This window comes from Amblyraja radiata, chromosome 35, assembly GCF_010909765.2.
Source record: "Amblyraja radiata isolate CabotCenter1 chromosome 35, sAmbRad1.1.pri, whole genome shotgun sequence".
NCBI classification, from domain to species: Eukaryota; Metazoa; Chordata; class Chondrichthyes; order Rajiformes; family Rajidae; genus Amblyraja; species Amblyraja radiata.
The window spans coordinates 3,828,526-3,851,746 of record NC_045990.1 but is presented as its reverse complement, the minus strand read 5'-3'; the positions used below and the strand labels follow the sequence as shown (position 1 = coordinate 3,851,746).

Here is a 23,221-nt window from a genome sequence, read left to right as displayed (position 1 = left end):
GGGAGCACTCAGAGAGTGCCGTGCTGTGGAGGAGGTATTAAATCAACCCATTTGTGTTATTAGTTTGAGTTTAGTTTATTGCCATGTGTACTGAGGTACTGTGAAATGTTATGGTGTGGTAAGCAGTCAGTTGAAGGACAATACATGGTTACAGTTGAGCCATCCACTGTGTACAGATGCATGATAACAGGAATAGCCATCCACAGTGTACAGATAAAGTGCAACGGTTTCCCCTGAGAACCAGGTACCAGTATTATCCCTCACACAACCATTAAAATATTTTTTTTTTTAATTTCAAAATAGACTTTATTCAATTAATACATGAACCGTACAAAAAATTATATATCGACATTTTCGGAGGCTATACAAACATTCAATACTGTTTTCACAAATGTATCCCCCACTGGCGTGGAATCCCCCCCACCCCACCCCATGTCCAGCAGCGGAAGGACCATAGACCATTAAAAGATTGAGCAAAACACATAGTACTGAGGTAACTCAGCAGGTTAGGCAGCATCTGTGGCGGTGATGTTTTGGGCTGAGACTCCTTTGGAATAGAGTCAGGGGAGAAAAGAGAGGAGAGGGGCAGGCAAAACTGTTACAGGCGGAAAGGGGGGGGGGGGGGGGGAGAGAGAGGGTGACTGGCAGAAGAGTGGGGTAAGTGGCAGGCTAGAGGTAAGGAGACAAAAGATGTTAGATAAGGAGAGGAGTGAGATGTAGTTGGAGGATGTAGGTGAAAGAGGCCAGGGGAGTGGAACATGTTTTTGTTTAGACTTTTAGAGATACAGCGCAAAAACAGGCCCTTTGGCTCCGTGAGTCCGTGCCGACCAGCGATCACTGTACACCAGCACTATGCTACACACTTGGGATAATTTACAATTTCACCAAGGCCAAATAACCAACAAACCTGTACGTCTTCGGAGTGTGGATGGGGAAAAAAAGAACACCCGGAGAAAACCCACACGATGACTGGATACAAACTCCACACAGACATGACCCACAGCCAGGATCGAACCTGGGTCTCTGGCGCTGTCAGGCGAGTTTTGTTTATTATTGTCACGTGTACAGAATGAATCTGCTATTTATTTGTGTGCTATCCATTTAAAAAGACTATACATGAATACAATCGAGCTGTCCACAGCAGGAGCTCCTCCAGTATATTTGGTCTACAGCAAAGATCTTATAGCTATAAGATATTTGGTCTACAGCAAAGATCTTATAGCTATAAGATATTTGGTCTACAGTGCACAGACAAAGTATCACCTTCCACGTGGAAGGTCTTGTATCCAAAGATCCTATAGCAAAGATCTTAGAGCGGATCTTTGTCCTATAGCATTATCTTTGCATGTATCCAATTGATGGCCATCAAATGTCGCGAGATTTGCCCAATACCGGAAGGATGTCTGGAACCTGGACTAATCAGCGCCCGTCTTACTCAGAGGTGGGTCACGACGTCTGTTCAACCGTTCAGCCAATGACAAGCGGTGGTCCTGTTGCTAATCCAAGATGGCGGCGACCGTTACTCCGCCGGCGAGCGAGTTGAGGGAAAAGAATGAAAATAAGGAAAGTAACCGCGGGGAAGAAGCGGAGCAGGAAGAGGAAGACTTCTCGGATGATGATCAGTGGTCTAACCCGGGTCTGGGGTCCGACGGGGGGAGGTCGGACCTGTTGGAAGACGACGAGGCCGCGTCGCATCCGCGGACTCCCGAGGAGACGCTGGCCGAGCTGGAGGCCGAGGAGAGGGAGCAGCGGCTGGAGCGGAGCCGCCGCGAGTTCCGCAACCGGCGCAAGATCATCATCAGGAACCTGCCGCTGGACATCATTACCCAGGTGAGGTGGGGTGGGGGGGCAGGAGGTGGCGGCCCAGGCGGTGAGGCCGCAGCGCTCGACATGGCGGCGGCGGAGGCGTCGTCAACCCGGCCCGGCCCCAGGCCGCGCTCACCCGGATGTTAGCTGTCAATCAAAGCCCGGCCTGGCCGGCGTCTGCAGACCAACGCCGAGCGCGGCCCTTTGTTCCCCGTCTGCCCCCCGCACAGTAGCTGAGGGTGAAACGTGCTTGATGGGCACAAAATGCCGGTGCAAAAACAAGGCAGCATCTCTGGATAAGGAAGGAATAGGAATAAAATCGACCCGACGCTGGTTTACATCCTTTTTCTTTGCTTAACTCCACCCTCCGCCACCTCCACTTTGAATTCCATTTTGGAGAACCAAGAACCAAAAACAAAAATGCCGCTCCAGCATTTTGAGTCTATCTTTGTTCCTTTAACTCGGCGATGTGACACGATTGCTATTTTATTAACATTGCAATTAAAAACACTTTTTTTTTTCAATTGCTGGTCTGAAGAAGGGTCTCTACCAGAAACGTCACCCATTCCTTCACTTCCTTCTGGCGGGACGTCACCCAAGCTGCTTCGTCCCGCCGATTTACTCCAGTATTTTGTGCCTATCTTCGGTGTAAACCAGCATCTGTAGTTCCTTTCTACACATCTATAGTTCATTTCTACACATCTGTAGTTCCTTTCTACACATCTGTAGTTCCTTTCTACACATCTGTAATTCCTTCCTACACATTGCTAGCATCATTTCTGAGTGGTGTGCTTTTAAATGTGTGATTTATTTGTAGGAAGTGACACAAATATTTTTTTACACACGGCAAGTTTCCCCAAACTAAGTGTGAAGAAATAGTCCCAACCCGAAACGTCACTCGTTCCTTCTCTCCAGAGATGCTGCTTAATCCAATGAGTTACTCCATCATTTTCTGTTTGCGATTAATGTTTAAGCAAGTTGTTACACGTTAATACTTGACCTGAAAATCTGAAGTATTTCATTTAAAGTAAGCTCAGTGGTATTCGGTATGTCCGCCCTGGAGAATAAATGGGATCTTGTTTCGTGATCTTAATAGAAAGATTCCAACCATTTAATTCTACCTCAATTTTTTGTGGTCGAAGTGAGGTGAGATTTGAATCCAGTCTGATTCAGAATGAAGTGAGTCACAGCTGACAATAAACTATTCAGTTGTATGTTAAGTTCTTTGCAACCACGTGTGATTTTTATTTTTCCTATCACAACTATCAAATTGTAGAGTATAGAGGCAAATAAATAAATGATGGGTCTTTGTCCCAAACATTATGGAAGGCACTATATCTTGTAATTGCCTGAGTATTGTGCCATGCATATGTGGGCCACTTTACTATCCACAGAACTTTCTGAATGTCCTTCCACTACCTCAACTCTTTCCTTCAAATGTTGCAAACCTTGCAATTCTTTTAATATCGTCTCCGGTCACCATTGCAAATTTCTCTCCCACTTCCTCAACCAAGTACTCATTGGGAAACACATTGTATAAATTCAATTTGTATCCACATGTTGAACTGTATCAATATGTGGACATCCGTTTGTACATTTTTCTGGCAAAATCTTTGAGTGAATAAGTTACTTATGTGTGATATATCAGATAAAAACTTGTCGGCTTCCCTTTCCACTTCAACACTGCAGGGAGGTGGTGGAATAAGCATGAATAAATTACCTGCAGTTCAGTAAAGTCAATCTGTGTTGATTTAACTGATCTTGGATGAGGCAAGAAATGGTACAGGTGGGAAAACTTCTTTTGGGGGAAAGTAAGGAGAAATAAAAACAGTAGATGCTGGGAACCTCAGCAGGGCAGGTGGCATTTGTAGAGAGAGAGAGAGAGTTTTTTGACAAGCTGTTAACTCCCAGACCTACTTCCTGACCTGCTGAGTGCTTAGCACTTTCTGTTTTTTTGGTTTAGATTTCCAGCATGTGCAGGGTGGGATGACAGTCAGTGTCACAATGTGGATACAATATGGGGAGAAGGCAGGAAAATGGGATTAGGAGGCAGAGATCAGCCGTGATTGAATCGTGATATAGACTCGATGGGCCTAATGGCCTAATTCTACTCCTATAATTTGTAAACAGAAATGTTTTGGGGTTGATTCAGGTGAAATTCTTGTAAGGAGGACTGGTATTGATGAACCTCTTGTAAGGAGTACAAATGAAGCAGAAATGCCTTCACAATCGGTTACTTGAGGAATAATTGCATAATAATCTCGTTCTATTGTGTAATCACTGATCACCTATAGGATGCATTCGGGTACACAATACCACCACTCACCGCCATCACCATCCAACTGTTCTAATGAAACTGAAGATAAATGTTAGATTGGCACTTGCCAAAGTCAACGTACAATTTCGTTCAGACCGTATGGTCTGAATGACAATAAAGGCATTCAATTCAATTCAATTCAATGTTTTTTTTTTTTCTTGTCAATCAATCTCCTCCCTCAGAGTTGTATTTAGTAGTCTATCCAACATGCTATTCCTCAAACATATTTTGATTGGCTATTTGACAGTGCAAACAATCCAGATTCTGGCATTTACATTCTTGTAAATATAGTGAGTGTTCCAGAAATTTTCTTGTGTTTCCTGTAGGAATGAACTGAGGGTAAATTTGACAGTCGCTCACTCACTCACCCACCAGAGCCTGATCCCTGTGGCTTGGAAATGTGTCAGCTGATGCTGCAAAGTATAGAGAAGAGTCATCGGCAACATTTACTTTAGTTTATGCATTAAATATATTCATGAGTAAGAAATGTTAAATTTACAAAGATAAGTTGGTCGTGCCATTCTTGGAAGAGTTTGCAGTCTGAGCTGTCTCATTTTTAGGCAGTATTGTATACTGGGCTGATGTACAGTGCCCTCCATAATGTTTTGGACAAAGTCCCATGATTTATTTATTTTTCTCTGTACTCCACAATTTGAGATTTGTAATAGAAAAATCACGTGATTAAAGTGCACAATGTCAGACTCTATTGAAGGCAATTTTTATACATTTTGGTTTCACCATGAAGAAATTACAGCTGTGTTTAAACAGAGGCAAATAAATAAATGATGGGTCTTTATCCCAAACATTATGGAGGGCACTATCACTAGAGCAAATCTTTGTGTGAATGATAAAGAATGGGAGAGAGAGACCTGAATAATTTTAGAAACAGTTTTTTTTATCACTCCTACGAAGCATTATTTAATGTCATATAAGGTTTTCAAACTTCAGAGGGCGAGAGATTGAACAATGAACATTGGGAGAGGGTTTGAAAGTAATCGTTAAACGACATGAAAAAAATTAAATCTTTACATAACAAAATACAAGCGCAATGTTTCAACACGAGCGCTTATTGTGGTTCAATCTATGAAGGTTATGGGAAGTTCTAGTGCCTCCACTTGATGAGCTGACATCAGGCTAGAGGAACAAATTGGCATTCACTGGATTGTCAAGTAGCATCTCACTTTTTAAAAGTGCTATAGTTTTTGATAACTTTGCTTAATGTTGGGAAATGTGTTGAATATATATCAAAAACCTTCAGCACAGAAGGTTTTCTTAATCTTAATTTTTAATTTTTTTAAATAATTCCTCTGACTTGTTTTACAGGAAGTCTATGAATTGCTGAGTGAGTATGATCTAAAATACTGCTTCGTGGACAAGTACAAAGGCACAGGTAAGTGTCCTTGATTATCTTCCTCATGCCCAGATTTCAATGAAGACTCAGAACTAAAATCTGACTGTAAATAGTAAACTGCCTGAGGTGATTTTGTGCTATATGCCAGGGAGCAATGGACTTGCCCACATGTGAATCCTAGTCTTGGATTTTAATGAAGCTGGAGAGAAGTACTAAAACAAGCATAAAAATATAGGTGCAGGAGTAGACCATTTGGCCCTTTGAGCCAGCACCGCCATTCAATATGATCATGGGTGATCATCCAGAATCAGTACCCTGTTCCTGCTTTCTCCCTATATCCCTTGATTCTGTTCATCCCTCTCTGGTACATTATAATAATCTCCCAATTCTTTTATTAATAAACCTGAAAACTGTATCATTCTTTGTAAACTTTAGTTTTGGATATTTCTGAATATATTCTTTTAATTAATACATCTAATTTATATATTCTAATTTGTACTTGAGTAATAATCTAGAACAATATTGCCCTTTTATACTTTTGTCATACTCAATATGGTTTTGCTTAAACAACTATCTACAGGTGAACAATGTTCAGCTTTTACCTCACTCTCCACTCAAACAGCCTTCCATGCAAACTAAAGACTTGAACTATTCCTATTTATCCGTGACTCCATTCACCGAGAAACCATTAGAAAGCCCTTTGGAATATATGTTATATTGTATTAACAATTTGTTTTCTTGTTTATTTCTAGCCTTTGTCACGCTCTTAAACAGGGACCAAGCAAACTCTGCCATTGAGAAACTTCACCAGTCCACATTGCGAGACCGAGAGATTTCAGTCCAGCTGCAGCCTACCGATGCTCTGCTGTGCATTGCAAATCTGCCACGCTCCTTCACTCAGCAGCAATTTGAGGAGCTAGTGCGGCCTTTTGGGAACCTGGAACGATGCTTTCTTGTGTACAGCGAGGTCTCTGGACACTCTAAAGGCTATGGTTTTGTGGAATACATGAAGAAGGACTCTGCTGCCCGTGCTAAATCGGAGCTGCTGGGAAAGCAGATGGGTACGCGAACCCTCTATGTTCACTGGACAGATGTGAACCAACTAACTTTTGATCTCACGCATTCTAAGTGCCTGTGTGTAGACAAACTACCACATGATTACAAAGACCTGGAGGGACTCAGTCAAAACTTCAGCAGTCTCCATCAACCAACCTACTGTCAGGTATGATCAATAGTCATGGGATGCAGGCATTCTTAGTCTAGGATGATTGCAAGGGTATTTTAAACCTATGGGCATCCTATTCTCCATTATTAATGCCCAGCATTCTGTGCAGCAAAGGCTTGCTTAGTTTTACTTCAATTATTTATTTGTCACATTTCAGCCTTTTTTAATTGTACAGATGCTGCAGTGGATAGTTGTCTTCTGTTTTTGTTTCTATGCTAGTGCCGTTGCATGAGGTAGTAAAACTTTAATGACTGGCCCGTTTAATATGATCTTAGCCTATCTCCAACATCCGATTCCCTTTGTGCCCCAAATGTCTCAAGATCTTGCCCTTAAATGAGCATCCAAAGCAGTTTGGAGTATAAAATGGAAAGGCTCTGAATGAATAACAGTTTTCCTCGTCCCAGATGTTAATAAACATTATTGAATCCTGGGACTATTTGCCCTATCTGTATATTTAATTGAGGTTATCTCTCATTTTGTAAACAACAGTGAGTAAGGCCTGTACGATTTCATTTCTCCTCATGGATGAGACAAATTTCAATCTTAAATTGATCAATTTTGGCTGCCTCTTTTTTTTTTTTTAGAAAAAAACATTTGATCAACCTTAGTCTTAAGGAAGAGGAACATCCTGAATGTGATAATGATTATGATGATCTAATTTGTAGCACAAAATTGAAGCCATTGCAAATTGCAGTACACATTTTGAAATTGTGTCTCTGGAGATAGAAAGGATACATGCTGGATATTCTAGTCCAATAAATGTTGGTATTCATCAGAGGAGATGGCGGGGTTAGGTCTTTCATCATTCCTTGGCAGTTGAACTGAAGAAAATAAGGAATGATACTGAAGCAATGAACAGGACATGAAAAGACTGCTAAACCAGTACAATATTTTTTACTAGGACTACAACTTCAATAGGTAGATTAGTTGGTGCAGTCTGGATGCGATAAGATAGACTTGGTGCAGGCATCTGATTAATTAGTTTGCTCCAAGCACAGTATGCTGAATTCTTCCTTTGTAAATTCAGAATGTGAATCGGTATTCACCACCACTATTAGAATATATGCAGTCCATTTCGCATTAGGTAATAGAATTAATAAAGGTGCAGCTTTGGAGATAAGGAAGGAAAGACTGAACCAGAGGTAGACAAAAATGCTTGAGATACTCAGCGGGTGAGGCAGCATTTTTGTCTACCTTCGATTTTCCAGCATCTGCAGTTCCTTCTTAAACAAAAAACTGAACCAGGCTGGGTGACTGAAAAGTTGGACAGAAAGATGGCAGTTTTAAAGGGGTTTACATTTAGAGTGGTTAGTGGAATTCGTTTTTGCACTATAACTATTCGAATCATGCCTTATAAAGTACATTCTTGTAAAATGCTAATAATGATAACCGTAACTTTGCAAGGCTTTTGAGATTATGAACATAAAAAGAGAGAAAACAAATATGGACTTTCATGCCTTCTCTGCCTTTCAATAAAGTTGTGGCAGATTTTGTGTGTTGTCCAGTTTCCCACTCCATCCCTTTTTCCCTTGACCCTGACTGTCCAGCATTCTTCAGTTTTGAGTTTCAATATATCCAGTGATTTGGCCTCGCAATCCTCTTCAATAGTGGCCACATAAGATTTTCAACTGTGTACATAAATTTCTTGGGATTTCAAGCCTATACAGCAAACTGCTTATCTTGATACTTTGTGCCTGGCCACATGAGCCTTCCTTCTGTCAGTGATTACATCTCAGCTGTGGAATGAATGGTTTTATGCCCTATTGACGTGTATTTTGAGTGTATTTTCGGGGAGTAAACCACCAACCACCGAGGATCATGATCTTGTTTGCTTGTTTACCTTTGTTTATATCACTTTCCTTGCCCCGCTCACCCATGTTTTTATGTCCCTCTATCTACAGCTTGCTCAAGGCACCGATGGGCAATTTCGAGGTTTTGCTGTTGTGGAATATGAAACTGCAGACAAAGCAGAGGATGTGCAGCAAGAGATGGATGGCATATGGGTTGGCGGCAACCACATTCGGGTGTCATTTTGTGCACCTGGGCCCCCGGGACGGAGCATGCTTCCTGCCCTGATAGCAGCTCAAGCTATGGTGAGTCAGTTATCACATTTACTCTCGTGTACCAATTTAGAGCATTTGATCATCATAATTAACATATAGACTGAATGGAAATGGAGATCTTAGCAGTTTGTTAGGAAAGCTTAGTTCAATCTTGAACATTCCATTCACATCTAATAACATAGTCATTAAATATAGTCTTCATTTGTTTTAATTCTTGTCCTAGGCAATGAACCGTGGGAAAGGTCTTCTCCCGGAGCCTAATCCCGTGCAGATTCTGAACAGCCTCAATAATCCAGCAACACTGCAGCTCCTCTTAAACCCATTAATCCATGGAGGAGCTGGTGGGCTGCAGGGTGAGTAACAGCGCGTCAGCTACAGATGGATGTATATTTAATGCTAACCACTGTATCTTCCTTGGGTTTATAGTGTGCAGGATGCAGTAGTTGTAATTGTTACAGTCTTCAGATCACAATATTGAATTCTACAACTTTAGATAACTTATTTTATGTTCCTGTATCAGAACAGACGTTTCTACTGTAAGCAATGTCTGGTATTGGTTCAGTGTTGTTATCCTGTGATCTGCTGGACATGTCCTACAACCTGGCATTTTTGCAACTTTTTATACTTGATAGTCTGGTTCTGTCACACTGCTCTCATTAACCCATTGATAGGACGACCTCTACAACTTATCCCAAAGCAACCCAATTGTACCCTATCTCAGATATCATTTGTCCTAGTCATCTTTCCCCTGCCTTCCCTGCATTTTGTTTTCTTTCCTTCTCAGTTGTGACAACGTTCTTGACCTGAAACATTAACTCTAATCCTCTCTCTATGGATGCTGGCTAATGTACTGAGTGTTTCCAGTATGCTTTTTATTTTTCAGATTTCTAGCATGTTTTTCAATTGATATACATTTTTTTGATAACATTTATGCTTTGTTTCCTTCAGGACTTTTAGGAGTTGCTCCAACAATGCCACTTTTGGGGAATCCTGGTTTAAGTGCCGCCCTCCTGCAGTTGCTTTTACAGAGCCAAAATCCAGCACAAATCCAGGTAAATCTCTTCGTACACATGCAATGGGTAGAGAAAATAAAATATTTGCTTTGAAGCCTGAGCACATACCTGAAAGGATTACAAGTTTTTCCCTTTTGCTGAAAAGTAAATATGAAGCATTGATGGTTTTGTTATTATCCTGAGTAAAACTGATGCTCACCATGAAATCGTTGGCAGTTCTGCAAGTGTCTCATTTACTTAATTGAACTTGATTTCAATTTAAACTTTCTTGGTTTAAATCCTTCCCCTTTGTTTTGTCCTCGTGTGTGTTTGGAATGATTTTCAGCCATATTGACTCCAGATCATTGCATGATTGAAGGAGCTACAGGAATTACTAAAATTATATGATCCAGCAGATGATAATTTGGGAATAGTGGGAATGACTGTTTTTGATACCAGTCACTAGGCTGAGCTGGTTGGTGTGAAAAACAACACGATAAACCTATTCTGAATAATTCAGCAATTTTTGTGTATGTTTGGACTGATGTGCTTTCCTCGTATCTTAAGAGATAAACAAATGATCCTGTAGATCTAGTTTAGAGATACAGTATGGAAATGGGCCCTTCGGCCCACTGAGACCAGGCCGACCATCCATCTTTCATGGCCGTCTACGTTTTCCCACTTTCTCATCCACTCCCTAGAGGCAATTTACAGAGGCTAATTAACCTACAAACACACAAGTCTGTGGGAGGAAACCAGAGCACCCGGAGGAAACCCTCAAGGACACATGGAGGATGTGCAAACTCGACACGGACAGCACCCGGGGTCAGGATCGAACCCATGTCTCTGATGCTGTGAGACAGCAGCTCTACCTGCTCTGCCTGTGCTGTCCTCATATTTATCCAGATTATTCATGAGTCCCCTCTATAACATATACGAGTCAGTACGTCTTATGTCCATTCTCTTCACATTGCTAAATTTGCAGTTTGCCATGTGGCGTTTAAAGAGAAAATATGAAAATGAATGTTGCAAACCTGGCTCAATGAGTTGCATGGTATCTGAATGGAAAAGCATCACTCTTCAGTTGAATAACTATTCCACAATAATTATTTCCTTTAATGTTAATCTCCATTTTTACAGACACTAAGTTTTTTTTGGGGCCTCCATCCAAAATATATTTGGGGAGATATCAGGCAACTGTTTTGTTGAGATTAAAGATGGGACACAAGAAATGGGAGTAATGGAAATGGAACGTTAGGTTCCACAAGCCTGCTGTATAATTCAGCAAAATCATGGTTGATCATGCCTGACCAACCACCACTCCTGCCTACATTCCCAGTGCTGTCCAAAATCTATTTTGAGATGTGTTGGTGTAATGTACTTCCCTCTATACATTCACAGCCTTTGATTCCCCTGCTGTCCAAAATCTATTTTATGTATGATGTAATGTTCTTCACTCACCTACCTTAATATAAACCCTATGATCTAAATGAACCCAGCTCCCTGCCCACCGGGGCTAGATTCCCTTGTGGACAAGGTTTCAATTGTACTGTAAATGCTGTTCCTGACGTTACTGTGCACTTTAAGCTGTTTACTGCAGTGCAAAATACCTCTGAGGTCAGGTAAGTTGCTTGAGCTCATTAATGCCCACTCATAAGTGTTCAGCTAATCAGCCAGCACCAGGAGTAGGTGTCTACCGTGTGCAAGATGGAATGGACCAAAATGGGCATAATTTCAATTCCATATTTTTACTCCATATACTTTGCAGTTTTTAGAATTATGAGAATTGATTTTAGTATCAGTCCTTAAAGGCAGCAGAACTTATGTTGGTTGAATGGTGATAGGATAAATGTCAAAGTACATCTCTCGCCTAGTTGACAGAGGGGTTAGTTTTATGATCAATGCTTTAAAAATTCATACAGTGGAGGTTTTGGTAAACCTTTTCCTGTAGCTGATGAGAATTGTGCTTTGGTTTATCCTACACTCCATGTTCCAGTGATTGGCACATTCAAGACAAATGGAAGAGAATGATGTTCTCTCAAGAACCATGTGGATTCAATAGAGATTTCTTTACATGGCTCCTGTGTTGATGGCTTTCTGTGTTGGGGAGAAAATTGAGGATGAATGTTCCAATTCAAAAAAAAAATGTCTTTATATGTTAATTATTGATGGAATTGATTAAATTTTTGTTGGAATAACCCGATCCATGCTGGATGGGCAGAATGGTGGCCTGAAGTGTACTTTTCTATGATTCCATTCAAATGAATTGAGCATTCCTTGGCCAGGCATGAGTACAACATTGTCTGCATGTTTTTCAGAAGCTTGGGATTCTGGGTGAATCTCCTTTAGCAGCTTTACAACAAAACCCAGGACTTGGAGGACCACCACAACCAGGAAAAGGACTTCTTGGTAATTCGCCGTCAGGTATCTCTAAGTTTTGGAAACCATGCCGAGTACTTTATTTACTACATTATCCAACTGTGTTGCCAGCCCAAAGTCCTTCTGCACATCATAATTCTTGAGTTCCCCACACTTTACTGTACATGTCCTATATATTATATAGCCCCAGTATCCATCCCTGCAGTAAACTAGTTCCAGACATCCAGACATAAACATCCATCAACTGCTCCCTTCTGCCTCTTATCACCAAATCAACTTTGCTCTCTAATTAAGTATTGCCATAAAATCATTAACTTGCTTATTGCCCAGGCAAAATACTGAGGGGCCAAGCCAATGTCACTGACATCTCAAGATTGTGGCTTGGTGGTGAACCAAAGCAGACAAGTTAGCTCATGAATCACTGGCTTGACAGATGCCTTTCAGTAGCCATTTTCCTGTTGCTCAGTGGTAATTATTTCACAGTAACTTTCAACTGGCATCACCTTCTCCAGAGTGAGTCAAAGAGCAAGATCCGTGTGGCATCACGCAGCTGAACAGACCATAAATGAAGGACCCAATGCATATGGCGGAAACGGTCTCCCAATGTCATGGGCCACTGTAGATATTCTGCTCCATTCAAGATGACATGATAATGAAGGATTTGGAAGACCTTTTTTGTCTAAGCTTTCCATATGCCATTTAATAATTTGTAAAGTTTATAGCCAATGTTATCCAATAATTGGATTGATTTTATAATGACTAGAATCAATGCAATATATTTTTAACCTTTTTAATTTTTCCCATGTTATTCAAATACCACTTTCAGAAAAATAAATGCTTTGGCCAATAAGCCAACTGGATTGATGGTCCTCAGCCTATCTTCACCAGTGACTGTTTTTGAGCAGTCTGTCTTTACCCCTTCGTCTTCAGTTTCTCTCTCTATCTCTCTCTCTCTCTCTCTCTCTGAGGGCCTGTCCTTAAGTTGAGAACTTCCAGAAACTCCAGGCTGTGAGGTAAAACGTTCTTTGGCAACCTATCTGTCCATTTTAGAGAACTTTTTATTGTGATTTTAGACTCCGAGGACTTTCCCTTTTAGAAGAGTGAATTGTAGAAGTAGCGTATCTGTAATGTTATTTAAAGTTGACACAATGTCCCTCTTTGGATTATGTTATTGAAGAATTACTTCTGGTTTAATTAAGGTTCCAGTCAGAATTTTAATTACATTATTTTCTGATCTTTTATTATTTATCGCCTTTGCAGGACTGAATTCTGAAAGGGGACATATGAATCCACCTATGATGCCAATGCCAAACCAACAATATCATGGACAAATGTCGGCAGATGCGATGGGCATGATGGAGAATCCATCTCACTCTCGGCAAGTCTCCTCACCTCCAGCTTCTCTGCAAGGAATCCCCACCTCCATCCTGGGTTCTGTCCTCAATGATTTGAAGAAACAAAGGAACCAGAATATGTCTCAAGAGGCTGGCTTGGCTACATCAGGGGTGAGATATGGATTTAATCAGATGGTTATACCTCCATTTAGTTTGGTTTAGAGATACGTGTTGTGCTATGGATTGTAGAATATGGAAGTTTATTCCTGCAGGGTCAATTTATTCTTAAACGAATGTTTGGAAAGTGATTACCCTAGAGGAGTGCTTGCAATGCAAATACGAACCGATGCCTCCGATTAATTTAAACCTCTTCCTCTTATCTTTTGGATTGTGATCTGTACCATAACTGATTGAAAGAAAAGTCTGTTCAAGTTCTGAAAAATACTGTTCAAACTGCACTTAGATATTCTGTTCCTAATTATGGGTAATGATAGAAAGATTGTTTGACGAGAAACAGTGCAGAGGAGAGTCACAAATGGGAATACAAGTCTGAAGAAGGGTCTCGACCCGAAACATCGCCGATTCCTTTTCTCCAGAGATGCTGCCTTTCCTGCTGAGTTACTCCAACGATTTATGTCTATATTGGGAATATAAGTGTCTTCCTTGTGCAGTGTTCATTGTAAGCAGTATGGTTTAATGAACACTCATTCCTGTAAAACTAAAGTTCAACTTATTTGATCAATTGCAAGAAGCAAAATGCTGGAGGAACTCTTTAGGTCAGGCAGCATTTTGGATTGGGACGTATCTTTGGTCTATGTCTCCCTTCAATGACCAATGTTTTGGATATCTGAGCTAGAAGTCAGATTGCAGATACATTTTGCTTGACAACATTTGTGTGAAGCACTATGATGTTTTTACTGTGTTAACTGCTATGGAATTGGTTGTGGTAGAGAAAGATTTGCAAATATGATTAATTGAAACTTGCATCACTCTGGAATGCAATAGGGAATGGAAGAACATTTATTAGAATGAAGATAAAACTATTTGTGTTAACAAGCATTGACGAGTTTAGTGGTGTAGTTGATCCTGTCTTGCCACCGGCTTGAATAACACCAAATTTCTGTTGCAGCCATCTCTGTTGGGAGAGCCACCAAAAGATCTGCGAATGCCTCAAAATCCATACCTCAATCTACGAAGTGTGTTCCCAACTAATCTGTCTGGTATGGAGCAATGTAAGGTTTATTTTACTTATGTTCAAAGTGCAAAGGATGGGGAAAGTGTGGTTAAAAAGGTTGGCTGTTGCTTTTTGTTCTGTGAAATACTCTGCAAAGAAAGTGAAAGATTGCTGATGAGTCCTGTACCTTTCCTTTTGGTTTTCTCTTACATACTCTATATTCCTAAAGAGACCCTTGATCCCCCTTACCTATTCCTGCCATATCCTACATCGAAACTATTTATTGGCTTTAACATTGATAATGCTCTCCTCTTCAACAGCCAACACCAGTAATTCAATGTCCTATGGGCACAGTACTGGTCTTCTGGGAAACTACCCAAGCTCCAGCCCCAGAATTCATCATGGATCTGGCATCGGTGATTATCCGGAGACTGGAGGCAGTCAGTCGAGTTACGGCAGCATGGAAAACTATGATAATTACAACCATTCTTACAGGGACTATGGGCAGGTATGTCTTTGTTGCCAGGGTGTTGGATTTTAGCATAATTAGGTATTGCCATTTGCCATTGAATCTTTTTTTTATACTAAATTATAATTTGCTGTGGCTAATAAGCATGCACAAATATTTTTTTTTAAGTTGTTGAATGGACAGAATATTGTCCATTCAACAACTACTTATCTGTGTAATCTCTCTACAGCTAATTCCGAAACGGGAAATGTTATTAAATACAGGCAAGAGTTTTAATTGCATTAGACAACGGTGGGAGTCCGATTGCATCCAGCTTTTGAAATGCTCTGGGGAGGAGAAACTGCTTAAATTGGATTTGAGAATGCGTTGCTAAAAATATATAATCTACAACTTTTATTGCACAGATAATGTTAAATCAAAGTCCTATGTGCCTACTCGGGTGGGTTTTAAAGACCTGTGGTTCTATTTCAATCTAAACAAAAAGGTTCTCAAAAGTCAAAGCCAATTTTATTCGTCACATGCACCCAAGGGTGCAGTGAAATACACTGAATCTTAGCGCCTTGTCCAATATCTGCCTTTCAACTAACAACACTTAAGAGTGGAGTCGGTTCCTCACGTGCATAATCACTGAAATACTGGAAGGTCTCAGTTTCTTGTTCTGTTGGATTTCCATCGATCTCTATTGGAACATCTTGCTGCTGGTGCTAGAGGGGAGTAAACCTTAACGGTTGCAACTCTAACCAAAATGTTGCAAGCACTTAGCGAAACTAAGCTTATTTAAAGTGAACTGTCTAATTTTATCGTGGCAGGAAAGAGAAAGAGAAAGAGAAAGGGATATGGACCATTATACGCCATCAGGTGATCCGAGATATCGAGGATATCCTTCCCGTGACAGGAGTGAGGTAAATATTACAAATAATAGATTTTATGCGCTATTTTTGGGATGGGTGAGCTCCTGTTCGCATCAATTTAATGACACTGTGGTTTGGAGCTCTCTTAATGTGAAGGAGAGTAGGGTTGGGAAAACACAGACCAGGAATTCTCAGATTCCTTTTTTAGGTTAGGTTAGAGATACAGCATGGAAACAGGCCCTTCGGCCCACCAAGTCCACGTCGACCAGTGATCCCTGCACATTAACACTATCCTACCTACACTATGGACAATTTTTACATTTACCAAGCCAATGCACTTATGTCTGTACATCTTTGGAGTGTGAGAGGAAACCGAAGATCTCTGAGAGAACTCATGTGGAGAAGGTACAAACTCCGTACAGACAGCACCCGTAGTCGGGATCGAACCCGGGCCTCCGGCGCTGCATTTGTTGTAAAGCAGTAACTTTACCACTGTGTTTCTTGTCAGTATTGAGTTAACTTGTGTCCACCAGAGCAGTAGTTACAAATTTGAGGTTTCTATCTGTCCACTGAGCTAGAAGGGCTTAATTCCAGCTCTCTCCACTGGCTCCCTGTGCGGTTCCGTATACATTTCAAGACCCTCCTCTATGTCTACAAAGCCCTCAATGGGCTTGCCTCCTCCTACATTAAAAGTCTTCTCACCCACCACTCCACCTCCAGGTCCCTCAGATCGGCCGACTTGGGGCTGCTGAATATCCCGCGGTCTTGGCATAAGCTTAGGGGCGACCGCGCCTTTGCGGTTGCAGCTCCTAGACTGTAGAACAGCATCCCCCTTCCCATCAGAACTGCCCCTTCCATCGACTCCTTTAAGTCGAGACTAAAATCTTATCTATACTCCCAAGCCTTTCTTGACGTCCACTGAGCGAGGGTTATATGTATATATGTATGTCGTTTGTTTGTCTATACTATTCTTATAACAAATGTAAAGCACTTTGGCCAACGAGAGTTGTTTTTTAAATGTGCTATATAAATAAATGACTTGACTAGAGCATGAGTGCGGATTCGAGGCTTAGCAGTTTGACCTATGAAGGGTTAAAATCCGTTAAATGTCCTTTTGAGATTGATTATAATAGCCAACTGAATTAGAGACGAGCAAATAAATGTAAGGAGAGAAGAATTTGACAAAGTGTTCCTATTGTGAAGACCGTTTGACTGAATTTTGTTTCTGTTTAGGATAGAGAGCTGGAGAGATACTCAAGGTCCCGTGACCATGGCATGGGAGGCATGCGGAACTACGGACGTGATCATAGTGATGTGAGTATTATAAAGGAAATGCCCGATTCGAAACGAGCTTCCCAGATAATGTACTAACCTAATGCACAGCAATGAATTATGAAAACTATGCCTATGTGTAGAAACGAACTCCAGATGCTGGTTTGTACCGAAGATAGACACGAAGTGTTGAAGTAACTCAATGGGTCGGGTAGCATCTCTGGAGAATAAAGGATGGGTTTCGGTTCGGGGTTCTTCTTCAGACCCTTTGCCTATTTTTGCTGCTGATTCCTATCAATGGGAGTGGTTGGGTAACGCCTCAGCTACACTGAGTTAAGAAAGGTTGCTAGCAGTCAGGTATTCCCAATTATGACTGACAGAGAGGCAAACAATGTATGGTGTTGATAGGGGTTCAATAGATGTTTGAATAACTTGTGTATAATGGCCAGTTGGACATTATTTAGATTGACCCAACAAGGAGCCGATGTATTAAGAAGGGGAATTATTTGGGAATGTATCTAATCAACGCTTTATTTGTAGGAAAGGGAGATGGAGCGATATCAACTTCCACTTGACTCTGGACTTGGAGGTTATGAATCTGACCAAAATCAGGTAAAGATTAGCCTAAAGAACCTTTCAAATGTTTAAAGGATTAGTTTTAAAATACTCATCGGCCATTGAGCTTTGTGTCTTGACAGGACCTGGAATGATTAGGGTTGTTAATTAAGGAAACAAAATGGTATGTTCTTGTTTTGGCACAGAGCTACGGAGTGTTTAAATTAGTTAGCCGACACTATTAAATGCGCAATGTAAAGCTGTACAAGCCTGCCAGAGGTCAACCTGTGGGTTATTGGCTGTTTGGAGGAGCCCACAGGAGTGGTTCATCAAGTTATCTTTGTCCACTTACAAATGAGGGTAAAGTGTGAGGATTGGAGGGCTTTTGATCTAAGTTCCCCGCCTAGTAGCTTTGAGTGTAGGTCTGCGCAAAATGAGATTATATTTGGCTACTATGGTGGCCATGGTCATAGAGCCTACCAGTATAAACTGTCCAGATTGTATATGGATGGCTTCAAAGTTGAGCCATTAAAGAGAGACCAATGCAGTTGTGTGACTGTTGGTTATGCTCCTTATAGGTGGGAGAATATGAAGTAGTAAATGTTAGCTGCACTTTCAACTTCTCTGAAGTTGTGCATGATCTTAAATTAATTAAATGTTGAATGAGTTATCTCTGTTGATAGTGAAGGATTGTTAATTTTTTTTAATTTTTTTTTATAGCGATCAACTCCATGTAGCTACAATGATTTGGAACCTGCTACACCTCAACTGTACTCCAGCTCGCCCACATCCTATTTCACTAGTGGCCTAAGAGCGGGACTCCGACAGGGCCCCTCCTCCCAGGTAGAACACCAATAATAGAAGATGCATCACTATGCATAGTCAGGCTGTTGTGAAGTGCAATATTTTGTCAATGACACAGTAGGTTAAATGATAGTCCATACTATAAATTGCTACGATTCCCTGAAGGATTCATACCCAACTTGACTAGAGACGTTCATTGGGGGGGGGTGTCACAGTTCAATATACAAAGTAAGTTGCATTTCAAGTCAGTCAGGGGAGAAGTTGGGGCTTTTACATCCCTTAAATGTCTCTGCTTCAGTTAATTACTTTGTGGGACAAAGATCGGCAAAATGACATTACATGTCCTTGGCAATGCCATCGAGCAGGTCCTTCCCACAATAAATAACCTGCTCTTTGATGCCAGGTTTTTTATTTCACTTGTGAATTTCAGAGATGAGAGTGACTGGCTTAAAAGCAGCTTTTAATCAAGTGTGGATTGGGAGCACCAGTCATGTCTCGCACAAATATGGTGGCCCTGCTTTACACAAGATTAAGCATCTTGGTCTCAGGATTACATGGCAAAAAGTTGCCCAATGCATTGCCCCGAGCCAAGTCTTTGGGATGCTTGCTGCTAATGGTGAAAAGTTCAATCTCATTTGTAACTCATCAGTATAGCAGACTATGTTGGCATGCAGCAAGACCGAGGCAATATTTGGGTATGAGCTGATATCTGACAAATCACATTCATGTCACAAACCGCCTCTCATCCTCCTGCACTCCAAAGAGTCTCAGCTTACTCAACCTCTGCCTATAGCTCAGACCCTCGAGTCCTGGCAACACCCTCGTAATGTTTGTTCCTTTAACACGAACAAATCTAATGACTGAGGTTTATATTCTATCTTCAGGCTGGCTAATAATTTAGAGAAATAAGGTGTGTTTTGCATTGAGGGAAGAAGCTTTCACATGCTTTTTAAGAGTGATAGATGTCCATTGTTTAATGTTTTTCCTACTGTTTAATTAATTGTTGATATGTTCCCCTTGTCCTGTTGCAGGTGAACCCACTGCTGAGCTCCGGGGCAGGCCTCTTGGGTGCTCGTCCCTCTAACTCCCCACCAGGCGCCCTGCTGAAGGTGACACTCGCTTTTTGACCTGCTTCTATCTATTTGCATTTTATGTTGGAAACGTGGCAATGCAAACTGCATTGTGGCCACGGAGTATTTCTCAAATGTCGTGACCTTATGTATGTTGAACGTATGATCAACTTTTGATGGCACTGGGCCTATACTCGCTAGAAAGATAAGGGGCGACCTCATTGAAACTTACTGAATAGTGAAAGACCTGGATAGTGTGGATGTGGAGAGGATGTTTCCACCAGTGGGGGAGTCTAGGACCAGTGGTCATAGCCTCAGAATAAAATGACGTACCTTTAGAAAGGAGATGAGGAGGAATGTCTGTAGTCAAAGGCGAGCGAATCAGTGGCATTCATTGCCACAGAAGGCTGTGGGCGCCATGTTAATGGATATTTTTAAGGAATAGATTCTTGATTAGTATGGGTGTCATGGGTTACGGGGAGAAGGCAGGAGAATGGGCTTGAAAGGGAAAGGTATATCATTCATCTTTAAATGGCGGAGTAGACTTGATGGGCCGAATGGCCTAATTCTACTCCTGCAACTTATTAACTTGTGAACTTGATTCTTTCGCAGACTCCACTGATCGGTCACAAGCGGGGTGCCTCTCATCTGATCCCATCACCTGAGCCCAGCCCAGAGGGAGGTTACATCGGCCAGCACTCCCAGGGGCTGGGCGGCCACTACGCCGACTCTTACTTGAAGAGGAAGAGGATATTTTAGCTGGGGACCTGGCGTTTCCATCTAGAATGATGCAGTTATTTTTTTTTTCTTAAGGGTGTAAATCTTGTATAGATATTTTTAATCTGTCATTTTTGTTTTCTTTAATGTTTTGGGGGAAGGGGACTATCTTGTATCTGAAGTGGGATATGCATAAAGCTAGAACTTGCAGAACTGACTGAATCATGGCCCTGCAGCACTAGGAATGGCAGCTCCACGATGACCCAGTGTGGGTTTGCAGACAAACCTGCTCTGGGTCAGCAAGGGAGGAAACAGTGAGGTGAAGTTCACCGTACCTGTCTCCCGTCAACAACAACATGGTCGTGAAGACCTGTCAATGTGACAGGTGAGTAAACACCTCAACCGTGCATGTAGTATGTACGTTCTCTCTGCAAATTTAAAACTGCGAAATACCATATCTACCTTGCAACAATATCCACTGTGACAGACAAACCTCATTTGACCCTGTCTCTGTGAAAGTGGCCACATCGTGTGTGGTGCTGCAGGAGCAAAATGTGCACTTTATATGTCAACATTTTAACTGAGTATTTTACTTCAAAGCCGGGATTGTAAGCTGTAATTTCTCTTTCGTAATTTACAGTACTGTTTGGTTTAAGTGTTTCCCAGGAAGTGGAATTCTTTTCGTAAGTTTTTTCCCTTTGTTTCAATTAGCCCGCACCACAAATTTTGGCTTTTAAGGCTTGTCATGACTCTGTCTGGTCTGAATTCCGGTCCTTGTGCATACCCCTAACATCTATGGATTTATTTTTGGTGTTTTTCCTAATTTTTCATTTCATTCTGTGAATCAACTTTTGCCTTAATTTAGAAATTATTTTTAATCCAATTTTTAGGGAATTATTTGCAGTGAAAGGGTTACATGCTCATCCTTTTTAACGTTTAAAAAAAAAAGACTGAGTGGTAGGGGTAACTTATTTTCGTCCTTGCCGTTTCATTTGGCGCATGCATTTGTGCCTGTGTTGGTTTCTTGTTACCGCAAGTTTGTTCTGCAAATATTTTATGTTAAGTTTCTGATGTCGGCTAATTCGTGGTCCTTTTATGTTGAGCATTGCCCTGTGAGGCTTGGGCAAAAACCCTAAACTAGCAAATACGGGACCCTAGCGTAAATGTAAATAAGAAATAGTTTCAGCTTCTCAGATACTGGCTCCAGGTTAAAGCTGCAGAAACTAGTAACCAGCTGTGCCGCTCAATGTTTTCCAGTAAACAGGCCTGTTTTGTCTGAAGCTTGCAGCGGAATATCTCTTCTCCTATAGTGCCCCTCTGGGAGTTGCAAATTAATTGGTTTCACTCAGCATTTGTCTAATTTGCTTAATTTCAGCACAGCAGAATTTAAATCCTCTCGGCTTCCTTGATCTCATGAGAGATCATAAGAGCACGGTGTACAGCGAGAGTTACGGAAACGATGATTTTCATCTGCAGGAACTTATTATCTTTCTCCTGCCCCCAAACCCCCTTCTCCCAACCCCCCCCCAAAAATAAATAAAAAATGAATGCTGGCAATGGTTAAGGGCTGAGAAATCTTTGTGTGCCATTAGTTCAGGGAAGGGTGGGGATTGCAGAAACTACAAAATGTAGGCCCAAAAAAGTTCTGATGGTACTTAAATTGCGTGCGAAAAAACGCTTATTATGAATTAATAAAGACCTTTGTACCTACCTAGTCTGATATTGTTGCACCAAGTCCAACAACATATTTACTTTGTGCTTTGACTCTAACTTCATCATATTACTGCAGGGACTTTGTGCAATTACATCAGGCAAGGCTCTAGAACAGCCAAACTATCAGATTCACTCTGATAAAGTCCTAATTTTGGGCTTGATTCCCTGCCATTGTGAGGGCTTATTGCAATGAAGAGTGGGTATCCCAACATCAACAAGGTGTTGCAGCTTCTCTTCAATGAAATGCTGGAGAGCAATTCTGGATACCAGCCCTAAGTATCTCTTCCCCCCCCCTGTCCCCTCCTCTCTGCCAATTGTGACCCCCTAGCTTGATTCTCCCACTTTAGATGGAGATCAAGCTTCTGACTGCCTTGGTTCTTCTTCAAAGGGCAATGGTTGATGTTGACTCTTGAGTCATGGTGATTCACCAGTAGTTTGGCCTTAAACTGCAAGTGAATGGGTTTGGTGTCTGATGACCCCAGTTAAATTGCTTGCCCCAAGGCTCCTGGTTGCGCTTGGAGGGAATGACCGCGGCACTCCTAAGAAATAAGGAGAGGAATAAAACAGGTGACTTCAATGTGTGCAGCATGGATCTGGAATAAATATAAAGAACACATTCCTTTTCATACATCTGTAGCATCATGGGGACAAATGTTGTCTGTTTAGCCCTTTGGCCATGCACAGATGGAGGAGAAATTCAATGTCCTGCTATCTTCATCACGTGCAGTAAAACTGAGCATGTGGGGAGGAGATAACAGCAGATGGGAGCCCAGATCTGGAGGGTTGCATTCCTTTTGTTCAGGTACATCTGAACATCCAGCTTCTGAGAGATGTAAGAAATAATTAATGGGTCTGAAAGGATGATAGTGTCTTAATCATTTGACCTATGTTTAGCTGCATAATTAGTTAGAAAACAAATGCAATTTCAAGTATGGAGAGTATACGTTACATCTCTAATAAAATTGAAATTTTCTCATGTGTTGAATGGTCATTTAATCTTTAAAAATGAATATTCAGTTGGTCCTACATATGATGTAAAGACCAAATGTTCGAAACTTTACATGTGCTTTTTGCTTCCTATAAGCAGCTTTATTTCCTAATACATTTCTGGCAACGTGTTCACTCTGTA

At 41.3% G+C, this 23,221-nt stretch overlaps 1 protein-coding gene across 8 annotated transcripts; it reads left to right on the top strand.

Moving 5' to 3' along the window:
* The first annotated feature begins 1,462 nt into the window (after positions 1-1,462).
* On the top strand, positions 1,463-23,070 carry raver1 (ribonucleoprotein, PTB binding 1). Of its 8 annotated transcripts, none has more exons than XM_033012175.1 (16): positions 1,463-1,830; positions 5,447-5,513; positions 6,227-6,696; positions 8,601-8,792; positions 8,986-9,115; positions 9,711-9,814; positions 12,076-12,163; positions 13,394-13,638; positions 14,597-14,699; positions 14,962-15,149; positions 15,920-16,012; positions 17,195-17,275; positions 17,774-17,845; positions 18,509-18,631; positions 19,624-19,701; positions 20,275-23,070. In XM_033012175.1, the coding sequence occupies exons 1-16, from the start codon at positions 1,507-1,509 to the stop codon at positions 20,419-20,421; spliced, it is 2,505 nt and encodes an 834-aa protein (XP_032868066.1). In that variant the 5' UTR covers positions 1,463-1,506; the 3' UTR covers positions 20,422-23,070. The 8 variants fall into 8 exon arrangements, with proteins under 8 accessions (XP_032868066.1, XP_032868060.1, XP_032868063.1 ...); XM_033012169.1 differs by having other exon boundaries at positions 12,076-12,178; XM_033012172.1 differs by having other exon boundaries at positions 1,464-1,830; positions 12,073-12,178; positions 15,932-16,012.
* The last annotated feature ends 151 nt before the right edge of the window (positions 23,071-23,221 follow it).

Excerpts from the sequence above, each read along its gene's own strand:
- raver1 (XM_033012168.1), top strand. The coding sequence starts at position 1,507 with ATGGCGGCGACCGTTACTCCGCCGGCGAGCGAGTTGAGGGAAAAGAAT. Across the intron at positions 17,846-18,508 it reads ATGAATCTGACCAAAATCAG|CGATCAACTCCATGTAGCTA; the intron begins GTAAAGATTAGC and ends TTTTTTTTATAG. Across the intron at positions 18,632-19,623 it reads GACAGGGCCCCTCCTCCCAG|GTGAACCCACTGCTGAGCTC; the intron begins GTAGAACACCAA and ends GTCCTGTTGCAG.